Source organism: Nanorana parkeri, unplaced genomic scaffold (genome assembly GCF_000935625.1).
Source record: "Nanorana parkeri isolate BGI_ZX_2015 unplaced genomic scaffold, ASM93562v1 scaffold36, whole genome shotgun sequence".
NCBI classification, from domain to species: Eukaryota; Metazoa; Chordata; class Amphibia; order Anura; family Dicroglossidae; genus Nanorana; species Nanorana parkeri.
The window spans coordinates 830,773-842,494 of record NW_017306304.1 but is presented as its reverse complement, the minus strand read 5'-3'; the positions used below and the strand labels follow the sequence as shown (position 1 = coordinate 842,494).

Genomic DNA, 11,722 nt, shown 5'->3' with positions numbered 1-11,722 from the left:
GCAAAAATGTATCAACCAAACACGAGCAACGTGTCACATTTTCACGCTGTTATGGCGCGTTTTTATGTATTTACATACGTGCGCGTCATGTAGCATGCGCCATAGGCTACACGCCACTCTAATAGCGGCATACAAGTCTCTAAAAGCATATTTCCACTAATGCCATATATGGAAAAATCATGCACATGATGCATATATAATGCTGCTTCACAGTTTAGACAAAAATGGTTAGCTCATGCATTTACATTGCTGCATTCATCAACGCAAGCAACACAACGTAGAGCTAATTTACACAACATCAGCTTGCAATTCATGCAGGGCTTTGCACAACACACCTGCTGGGTGTGTACACACTACAAAGGTGTCTAGATTCCACCAATAGATCATGCTGGGAGGGAACACACTACAGAGGTGTATACTTGTTCGTGGTGTGTTTATAAGGTTAGTAAATCAACCCCTTTGCCTCTGGAATGCCTCTTAATCGAATATTATTACGCCTTTGGCGATCCTCGAGATCGTCTATACTCGATCACATTATAAGTTGTTGATTATATAGGTCTCTGATGATCCCTTGTGTTTCTGTCTGTATTTCAATCAGGGGCTGTATCACCTTCTCCACCATATCCACTCTATTATGCATACTCAGTAAGTCAGATTTAAAATCCTCCATACCTGATGCATATAGTTCCTCAATTCGCTTAAGCCCCTCATTCAGGTCCTCTTTTGTGGGAAACGTCTTTAGGTATCTTTTAAACAGGGTTACCTCGTCTTGCTGCTTATCGGTACCAGCCATCTCCCCTCTAGTAGAAAACTCTTCCTCACTCTGGTCTTGTAAGCATATTGGAGAGACTGTCTCACTCGTGTCCCCACTTCTCTCTCTCTCCTCACCAGGGGGTCAGAAGGGGAGGTCGCCCCACTCGATCCTGTCTCTGTGTCAGGTGATCGACAGGTGAGTGACGTGCCGGCTTTGCGAAAGAAAGAACCGATATCTGCCAACCGCTCCATGCCTTCCGTCTGCTGCGGTCCCTTCTTTCTTTTTTTAGTGTGCCACCCCATCGATCTGTCGGGCAGCCTTTCTCAGCGACACTCACTGTGAAAACAGCAAGCTCGCTGTCCCAGACGTTGATCAGCGCTCCTCCTTACCCTCGACACTCAAATGCAGGATACTGAGGCCAGCACAAGCAGCACAGCCACGGACACTCGTCAGCCCGGTACTGAATCTTGAGAGATGACACCAGTGCTCCTGGTTATGCTAGGGTAGGGGGTGGATACGGGAGCCTCAATCAACACGTCCTCACATCATAGCTCACCGACCCACTCCTGGGATTTAAATTTTTTACTATAAAACATTTATTATTACCCAATTTTTTGGTAAAATATATAAGACAGGGTCACGTCAGGTAAATAGAACCCAAACATGTCAAGTCTTAAAATTGCGTGCACTCCCAAAAAACTACCATGCCTAAAATTGACTATAGGCTTTAAAAGCTTTTACCGCTCATCAGTTTAGTGTTATCAGTGATTGATGGGCCTAGAATTATTGCCCTCACTGCGACATGTAACATTTGTGGCATAGTCATTTTTGCACGTAGGCGCACCTGACGCGTGTATACGTGGGGGCGGGGGACTTAAAAGCTTTGGGTGTTTTGTTTTATTTTTTAATTATTTTTTTTTTTTTTTACACATAACTTGATTGCTATCACATAGGAGGCTGAAAAGCTCCCAGTGTGATAGCTAGAAAAAAAAATGACAGGTCCTCTTAATGGAGACATCAGGGGTCCCCAAGACCCCTGTCACCTTGGGACCCCCAAAAAAGCTGATGAAGCAGAGATCTTCTTCTCTGGCTCTCAGCCAGAGAAATGACAGCTAAAGACAGAAGTGATGTAATACACATTGCTTCCGACTTTAGTCCACCGTGCGGGGTCATACAAGTGATCGGCCGGTTCTATAGAACCGACCAAAACGCTAGTATAAAACAGCCGGTGACGGCAGTTTACCTTCCCGGTGGGACTTTGCGCGCATATGTCCGCGAGCAGAAAAATAAAATAAAATCATGTACGTCCACCCGCCAGGAAGGGTACGCCAGGAAGGGTACGCTGTCCGCCCGTATTTTTACGATGGGTGGATGGCAAGGGGTTAAGGGTTAAACTTTCAACTTGCTTTTCCTTCTTTGTAATGTTAGGAGGGCTTGTTCATTATAACTTGTAAAGTAGATATGAACACTGCTTGTCTTAACAAAAGGGTTAAAGGATTACAACCCTAGCTTGTAAGTCTTTCTATTAGGTGTGAACTATGAAGGTGCTGAGAAAAACTTGGATTTAGCCCAGTTGCTTGCTGCAGCAAAACATCTAAAAGCCAATTTAAAAAAAGTGTGTGTGTGTATATATATATATATATAATTTGATTATTTTTTAATTTTGACTGCAAAAGTAGAAATACACTTTATAATACCAGGCTTACAGAATGTTGTTTAAAGTTTTTATTTAAGTAGATTTGTATGTGCTTCATAGGCACCCTGGCCTCTTGCAGCAATTGTGGCACCCACATCGATTTTGGCAGGTAGAGCCCGAGTCATACTGTAGTTACACACAAGTGGGCACTGTACTAACGTGTTTATTACACCAGCTGAAATCAGGTATAAAGCACAGAAAAATCAACTATTTTACATGTTTTATCTTCTTCTTTTAATGAATTATGTGTTACTAGGGCCAGGTTAGGAGCATCACGGGCCTGGCGCTGAGGATTTGATTTCGGTGGATCTTTTTTATGGAAATGGTGACCGTCACTGGGGCTCTCTTCCTCCTGTCCTGGCTGTGATTTGCAGCCTGATGTCTCCAGGGAGCTGTGCAGGCTCCCTGAGCCAGCTTGGCTCTCACCAGGCCAGGTGTGTGCAGGCTGAAACTGGTGGCTGTGGCTCCTTGCTCAGGCGGCCCCGAGAGGTCCCAGTGAGTGGCCCTCTAATATTCCTGAATAGAGAGCCACAGCCAGCCTGGCGCTGCAGCTCCACGCGCCCTTATGTTAATCCGGCTCTGTGTGTTACTTACAATGTGCCTTTTACCTTATTAGAATATTTGACTAGTCAGTTCCCTAGCAGACCCCCCTTCCTCCTTGCACACGATAGTCTTCTCCTCTTCTAGGAGTGTGTTATTACTCTGGTCAAAGTCTTCCACCCCTCCATACATAACCTTTTATGCTTTAACAGAGGATTGGTACAGATCAACGATCTGTACCGATCCTCCGCCACTGGGCGACACACACAGGGGGGCTCAGCCTGCAACTTCTCCTCTGGATCCCCGCTGCTCTCCCCATCTACATGCAGTGGGGATCTGAGGAGAAGTGAAGGAAGCGCTGCAGCAGGGGCGGGGAGCCCCTCTCCTGACCGCTCGGCCATGCTGCTGTGACAGCGGCTCCGTACTCTACAGCGCTTCCTTCACTTCTCCTCGGATCCCCGCTGCATACAGATGGGGAAGAGCAGCGGGGAACCAGAGAAGCCCCACAGGACACAGCAGATTGCGATCTGCCAGTGTTCGCTCTGCGATCGACCTAATGGGCACCCCTGACTAATGATTTCAGGACAGTGGTGGAGTGCCAGAGTGCTGTCACAGCTGCAACACTGGTAGTTCTCGTGAAAATGCCAAGTATAGGCACTGACATCTGAACATCCCTAATAATTAAACCTTATAGGCATGGCCTTACTTTATCTTCATTCTTTGTAAGCATGGCCTGATATGCTCTGCATCCTTTGATGTTTACAGTATATGGTAAACCATTTTTTTTTTGGCTTTGCCGTTATCTTAGATAAACACATTGTTGAACATAGCTGCACCTGATAACTCATGGGAAAATTATGTAAAAAATTATAGCCGACCCACTGCAATAAGTTATTTGACTATAAGGACTCAACTCAAGGTGATGGGTCAGATTTTTAGCACAATGTATAATATGCAGCATTAGACATGCCAAGTTTTGCATGCTCCCCTGGCTTACATGGAAGGAAGAGGTATGCGTGTTTCCAAAACCATAAGACTACCCCTCTAAACAGACCTGTCCCATTACCGGCTGTGCACAGATGAACAGAAATAAAAAGGGCATTTTTGGAAGAAAATTGTTTTTATTTGAATTGACATTCTTTACACAGAGAAGGAATATTTCAAATATGAATCCTTATAATACATTAGCAATGGTTTATTAGTCACTAAACGAGGTAAAAAAAAAATCAATTCCGTGAGTAAATACTTCTAGTGCTACCCAAGTACAAGCCCACAGGATTCTTAGAGAAAAGTATAACAGTTTATCTATTTCTTTTACATGTTTATATAAAATTATTAAATATTTGTATAAAATCCACAAAAAGGTGAAATGTTAATGGAACAAAGAATACTTGGCTTTGTACCACTGGTATGCTTAATGGCAGCCTGTGTATATCTGCCTAACCTGCAATCCTGTTTCAGCTAGGAGAGGAGGTCGTCTGTAATGACTCACTCTGCAGCTTTTGTCGCCTGATCTTTGCTGATACTGAAATAGGTTTTGGTGCACATTTATTTTTACCCTGCCCAGTCTTTTTTGATTTCCCCTGATTTTTCAAGTCAACAAAGATTTGATGTGAACACATGATTATATTTTTTGGGCACCTTGATTTCAACCTATATATTTTACAGCATACATGCTTAACTATTTTCCTTCAAATAAGTTTATACTCGACTTCAGAGATCATCAAAAGGTTCCCTGCAGACATCATATTTTAGTCCAACCCTTGCTAGGATCAGCTACCGATAGCCAATTGTTTCCCTACACTGAGCAGAAATAAGTGTCATACCAATATTGTCTGCAGCCCACATTCAGACATCCCATTAGCTTATGAAAATCATTATTTAAAAAACACTGTCATGAAAGGAGTAATGTAAGCTGCAATCGCTCCTACTAAAACTTTTTTCTTTTCACTTTGGATAAAGTAGGGGAAAAATTAAAACAGTTTGTATTGGCATCTGTGTCTCATTAGTGAGATAACCCTCCATTTCTTGTCCTAAAGACTCAACATGAAGTGGGAGGATATCTTTTAAATGTGAGGGGAATCCACCCTTGGACATTTGTTTCCGGAACAAATGTCCACATTTGAAGATTCCCCCTCTTGGTGACTTCTGGTGGTGGTGATCAGGAAAATTAGAGAGAGAGCAAATCTCCCTAACCGGGACACAGACCGTGCTCGTGGCTCTAACCCCTCACCACTCTATCCAGATCTAAAAAAAGATAAGAACAATGTTTTTAGTTATAATTTATTTGGCTCTTTCCTGTTTCAAGAAGTTTGAGTCATAAACCCGAAACAAGAATTCTGTGAACAAGGCTAGAAAACTCAGTTCCTTATTCCAAAATAATAATGCCTGTTTTAGATTATCTTGAAGCGGAACTTTACCTTCTAATTTAATGTCTCCCAAAACAGTTACTTTTACAGCATGCCAACTTGCTCTCAAAATACCTGAACAGTGCCTGCAGATTGTTCAGGTATTTTTATAGCCAGTGGGGCCGACTAGCAAGATACTGAAGCTTGGCCCAGTGGGAGATTCCTCCATCCACACAGTTTAGCATAGCTGGAGGAATCTGTTGTTCTATGATCAGATGGAAAAAGTACATCTGCAGATAATCTATAGGCGTATGGCCAGCTTAAGACAGCACCTTCTGTCACAGTATGGGATAGGAGAGTGTAGTTCTGCTTTACCTATTGCCAAATCAACAGGTCCCTAGTGGAAATTTAAAAGTTGCTCTGGGCTGTACAGGGTATACAGGTATAAAGCTGATGAGGTTAAAGTTATTTTCTTCATTGTCCGTATGAAATTCTGTAATTTATGTCCAGTTTACAAGTCATTCTCATCAACTTCCACTGGAGGAGGGGTGGCGCATGTGTGCGAATATGAATAAGCATGACCATTCTGTACCCCAGTTTCCGAGATACCAACCATTACTGGCCCAGATACATCCTGAACCAGGGAATAGCGTGACACTTCACAGCAGATGACGTATTTGTCCTCGGATTCTCCTTCTTCAGTCTCTGCTAAGATCTGGAAGTCTCCAAAACGAATCATGCACTTGGGCGGAAGATCCACTTTGTTGAGGTAGCTTAGTTCTAGGCCATCTACATAGAGCTTGGCTCTCTTGCTGAGGTTCTTAATTTCAAAGGCCATTTTGGAATTGTACAAAGGTTTGAAAAACTGCAGCGCAAACTGCAAGCGGGAGACTTTGTTATTCAGCAACTTGAACGTGCACACATCCCGGCCAAAGACGGCGTCTTCTTCAGCTCTTAGTTCCTCTTTTCTGCCTAGATTGATGGCACTGAAGATCCTTTGGTCATGCTGATGAAGAGGATGGTACAATTTCAGGTGCAGGCAAGTATGGGTCTGCTCAGTGTCCACATCGGTGGCCACTACTGTGCCCGCCATTTCTAAAGGAAAAACACAGCATCCACAACATTCATTAGCAAACCGTTTTATCCAAAGGGTTATGGGTGCAATAAGAACAAAGTACAACATTTCAGACATGCTCATGTGCATAATAAAAACTCTCTTATCTCAAGTCACAATCTTATCTGGTACCAGCAATATTTAATTATCAGTCTCTTCCAGCACTGCCCTTCAGTGTGATTCATAGCTGGCTGTACATAGCAGGGACATTTATACCAATAAAAGCAAGCATTAATCTACTTGTGTACTGAAAGAAGATAACAAGCCCCTGAGGTGGTCATAGGTGCATGCCATCACACAACTTGCTAGAAAATCTCCCTGGAGCCAGATTAAAAGGAGAACTATGAGATGAGTGATTTCCACTCACCTCATAGTTATAGCCGACCTGTGACAATGAGACTGTCACAGGTCGGCTCAGTAGATCGGGAGGTGAGCGAACACATACCGGGTTCCCTCATCTCTCGATCCTGTCACGGCTCTCTGCCGTGACAGGGGGAGGGGCTGGATTCCCTTCTCCCCGCTCTGATCTGCCAGCGCTGACTGGCGGAACGGACGGGGGAGGGGGCGGGTACAGCTGGCTCTGCCTCTAGATAGGCAGAGCCAGCTGTCACTCACGCAGCTGGGCGGATCCCGTCATCTAAGTCGGGATCCGCTCCAGGTGCGGCGTCTCAGTATACCGCGAGCTGTAGCTCGCGGTATACTGAGCTTAGGGTAACGGGAGGACGCTAGTTTGTCCTTTAAGTCTTATTTTTGATATGGAACAGAGTGATTGATCAAAGTATCATGATAATATGACAGGTCCTATCGCAGGCATGATCTGTACATGGACAGGCAGATAAAGTCCTAGTTGTTCTTGGAATATAGATCTCTACTTGTCTGCAACTAGCCATTATAAAGTATAAACTGGCCATATTATTCATCCTCATGCATTAGGAATGTGTTTTCTGACACTAGGATGTTAACAGCTATATTGTTTTTATAACATGTGGCAGTTACCTGGGTGCAGTAGGACCTTCCCACTGCCATCCTAAATGGAATGGAAGACAATCCTGTTCCAAACATATACACCCCACCATCTAAACCTTCAGTAAGAGCCAATCTACCCAAAGATATATTTCAGTTACAGATGTACTGTGATCGGCTGAATCATCCCCTAGTTCAGTTCCCACCCGGCCTGGAGCTTTATTCCTGCTACAAAACAGCACTGGGATTTTCATTCATTTAGATAAATAATTATCTGTAGGTTTGAAATGGGAAGCACAGTGGCTCAGCGGTTAGCACTTCTGCCTTCCAGCACTGGGGGGGGGGGGGGGGCCCAGTCAGGACACTAACTTCATGGATTTTGCATGTTCTGCCTGTGTGTTGTGTGGGTTTTCCTCGGGTACTCCAGCTTCATCTCGAACTCCAGAGACATACTGGTAGGTTCATTGGCTCCTGTTTAAATTGGCCTTGTGAGGCAGGTACCTTAGAGGATGTAAAGCGTGGCATAAATGGTCAGGGCGATATAAATACCTGAAATAAATACATGTCTAGAAATAAGAAGTGTGAGAATACTGAAGTCTAGTGGCAGGCCAAAAATCAGGCAAGCACCATGTTTGATGAATGCAGTGTACCGCAGTGTGTTACTATGTGTTGAGATGCACTGTGACGCAGGTAGATTTGGGTGTCATTCATAACGAATGGCACTGCAGTGACCCAACGGATGTAATGAACCTTTCTGCAGCACACTGCTGTAAATGGGCCCTAAAACACCCCCTAATGGTTGAAAAGGAAATGCAATTCTCACCCTCGCTCTAGACTTGAGTGCTGCCCTCCGTGGGCTTCCACTGCTGGTCGGCTGCTCTTGCAGACAATTATGCCCGGCTTCAATCAAGCGGCTTCCTGTGAGCCAAGATGGTCAATGACACACCAGCTTAGCTTGCGTCGGGGCACCTTCTGAGCTTGAATTACAATGCATAGAACAGCACTGATGCCCAGTTTCTATCCAGCACTGAAAACCATCCTTCCCCACCGCCGGAGAAGAAGGGCCCAGCGTACCATGTGACCTGTCACAAGGTAAAATAATCCAGGCTCCTTTATGTAAAAATCTAACAAACTCTAGTCTTCCCCTATTCTACTAGCAGCGTGTTTTTATATCTGTTTGTGCAGCTGTTTTAGGGGCGGTTCACACCACAAAGTCCACGTTCCAGTGCGTTCGGCCTCTGGAACGCAAGCCGGCCAGCTCCCAGCGTTCAGGGGCGGGAGGGGGAGTGCCGGTGCATTGAAGTCAATAGCACCGCAGCCACGCCCAAGCCCACAGTGCGATCGCCGACACATTAGTGCCTGCGTTCCGGTCCAGTGCGATCTGCAAAAATATTGCAAGCACTATTTTTGCAAGCAAGCACTATCTGCTATTACATAGGGGCTCGTTAGCCCCCTAGATTGTCAAGCGCACCTATGTGCAAAAAACGTCGGAGTGAGAGCAATAATTATAGAGCCATTGATTACTGTTAACACTAAACTGATGAGCGGTGAAAGCTTTTAAAGCGTCGCCTATGGGAAATTTGGGGTATTGTAGGGTTTTTTGCGGTTTCACGGACGCACGCAATTTTAAGGCTTGACATGATTGTTATCTATTTACCTGGCGTGACCCCATCCCTTATATTTTACCAAATTGGGTATTACATTCTGTTTATTTTAGTATATTTTATCCTGAAAATACTGGTTTGATAAACATTTGCGCAAATACTGTGTGACATAAAAAAATAGCAACTAGCGCGTTTTCTTTTTATTCTGCAGGGCCTCTGCTTTTTAGAAAATATATCATTGTTTTGGGGGTCTGAAGCTGTTTTCTAGCCAAAACGTCAGATTTGATCATGTGTGTGCAAATGTAAGAAATTGCTGCAGCCCGGAAGTGGTTAAAAGGACTCTATCACTGGCTTCTACATATATTTCATTAGCCAGTGGGGTTGAGTCATGTTTAGGAGACATAAAAAGCTGCTTCAGCTATATTACTCCCACAAACAACATATAACCATACAGAAACGGGACTTAGCACTCATCACTTCTAGGGAGGTTACGCAAGATATTTGTCACCATGTGAAAATAAAGTGTGATCTGCTGATGTACAATGCAAACGTTTGCCATGTATATACTATTGTATTATATTTTACCTTGGTGCAACCTTTCCAGATCTGTCCTCGTGATGTGATACTGGCAGGATTCTAGCTGCATGCATGTGTACACCAGACACTTTCTACGGAGGGTGGGGGATGTACAGTAGGAAGCGTCTCCCACCCTCCACAACACTGCCGGGAAATTCCCATAATGTTACACAGACATGGATACTTCTGCTGAGACTATATAAAGACTGGAGGAGAGCGCGTTCTAACGCTTCACATATAGAACAGACAACTCTTCGAGTTAGTCATGTCTGATCCAGCTCTGAATGTGATTACTTGTGTACTGGAAGCTAGACAGAGACCCATTCCTTACTCCGGCTAAAGCTGGCCATACACTGCACCCATTTCTGTCCTGCTCAGCAAAATTCCAGCACTTTGTGGTGCTACCAGCACCCCTCTGTTCCACAAAGGTCGATTTTTCAATTTCAATGTTTGTCAAAGTAGCCAGGTATAAAGATTGTTGGCTGAACAGCGACTAGGAATTTCCTATACTCTTCAGTGTCATCTAGGGGTGCCGATGCAATGCAAATGGTACTTTTATAAATGAACACTCGAGTGCAGGGGTGGGCACCTCCAGCCGTCCAGCTGTGGTGACACTACAAATCCCAACATGCCGCTGCCTCTGGGAGTCATGCCTGTAAGTCTTGCAGTGCCTTTTGGGACTTGTAGTTCCACAGCAGCTGGAGGGACATAGTGGCTCACCCATGCTCAAGTGCATGATTAGATGTCAGTCACCTCTATCTTCCCCATGTCAGCCACGGCCGCCATCAGCTGGTTTGTAGCGGATTCTGGAAGTTTAACATTAAGAAGGACCACAGGTACTATACATACTTCTGGTCTCCATTATTTATCAATGAATTTGCAGCAACGAGTGGAATTTGCCCTCATTCACAGAAGAAGTTGATCTAAGAAGTGTAAACAAACGTTCTATTCCCCAGATCAAGTTCTGCTGCATTTTCTGCTGCTCACATAATTACACATGACGTGGATTAGCACATTGCTGTTCCATTCATTTTCAAATGACACCACAACACGCTAGGGCAGGGGTGGGCAACTCCAGGCCTTCAGCTGTGATTTAACTACAAATCCCATAACCCCTCTACCTCTGGAAGTCATGTCTATAACAGTCTTGCAATGGCTCATGGGACTTGTAGCTGGAGGGCTGAATTTGCGTGACTCTACTCTATGGCAACACAGCTCTGACACACACGCATTGTAGCCCAGCACAACACATGACAAAGGGAGATTTCCTCTGACCGGCAGTGCCGCGTGGGAACATGGAGCCGGGAAGCTGGCTCCATGCTGATTGGCCGGCTTCCTAGCCAATCAGTGTTGAGCCGGGCAAAATCAAATAAATGCCCTCACATAGATCCTTAGCAGCCGTCATTACCGCACCAGTCCCTTGGCCAGCTGGGCAGACACCACTCTCCCGGATCTGCCAATGTCATCGGCCCTAAGCCTGCTCCTGCCCATGCACAGGATTTCTAAATGAGAGCGCTGGGCAGTCTGCGCATGCACAGGAGCAGGCTGAGGGCCGATCGCGTGGGCGCTGTGCATCAGATGACGTGGGCAGATCGAGGAGAGCGGTGGCTGCTCAGCTGGCTGAGGGACTAGTACAGTAATGAGTGCTGCAAAGGATCTATGTGAGGGGAATGATGTGTCTGCTGGGTTGGGGGTCGTGTCACCATATTATCAGATCTTAATAATCAAAAATCACTGCGCTAGGAATAAGTGACTCAAAATCTAAATAACTAAATAGACCAGCAGCAACTATGTGTGTAAGTGAGTCTATTGTGTGGCAGATAAGTAGCGCTCGGTCTAATTGTGAATGGGTGTGAAGGTGATCTCTCAAAACCAAAAGGGGGGAGATTAATATTTATTTTGATATCTGAAGGCGATCTCCCCCCTTTGGTTTTGAGAGATCACCTTCACAATTAGACCGAGCGCTACTTATCTGCCACACAATATTATCAGATCTGTTTGGCCGGCCTCTATGCCGACTCGCTGGGAAGCCGGCTTCCCGGCCAATCAGCATGAAGCCGGCCAAAAAGAATGGAGTCGGCTTCCCGGGGAATCAAGAAGCCGGGCGGTGGGTAATGACTCCGCCTG

At 45.0% G+C, this 11,722-nt stretch overlaps 1 protein-coding gene across 1 annotated transcript; it reads right to left on the bottom strand.

Annotated features, from left to right (window-relative positions):
• Positions 1–5,775: 5,775 nt before the first annotated feature.
• Positions 5,776–11,000, bottom strand: TIFA (TRAF interacting protein with forkhead associated domain). The gene is made up of 5 exons (XM_018569809.1): positions 10,979–11,000; positions 9,605–9,739; positions 8,239–8,333; positions 7,449–7,479; positions 5,776–6,433 (listed from the first exon to the last, which is right to left on the bottom strand). The coding sequence occupies exons 1-5, from the start codon at positions 10,998–11,000 to the stop codon at positions 5,850–5,852; spliced, it is 867 nt and encodes a 288-aa protein (XP_018425311.1). The 3' UTR covers positions 5,776–5,849.
• Positions 11,001–11,722: the final 722 nt, after the last annotated feature.

Excerpts from the sequence above, each read along its gene's own strand:
- TIFA (XM_018569809.1), bottom strand. The coding sequence starts at position 11,000 with ATGACGGCTGCTAAGGATCTAT. Across the intron at positions 9,740-10,978 it reads GACGGCTGCTAAGGATCTAT|TGTTGTGGAGGGTGGGAGAC; the intron begins GTGAGGGCATTT and ends ATTTCCCGGCAG. Across the intron at positions 6,434-7,448 it reads GAAGGTCCTACTGCACCCAG|AAATGGCGGGCACAGTAGTG; the intron begins GTAACTGCCACA and ends TTTTTCCTTTAG.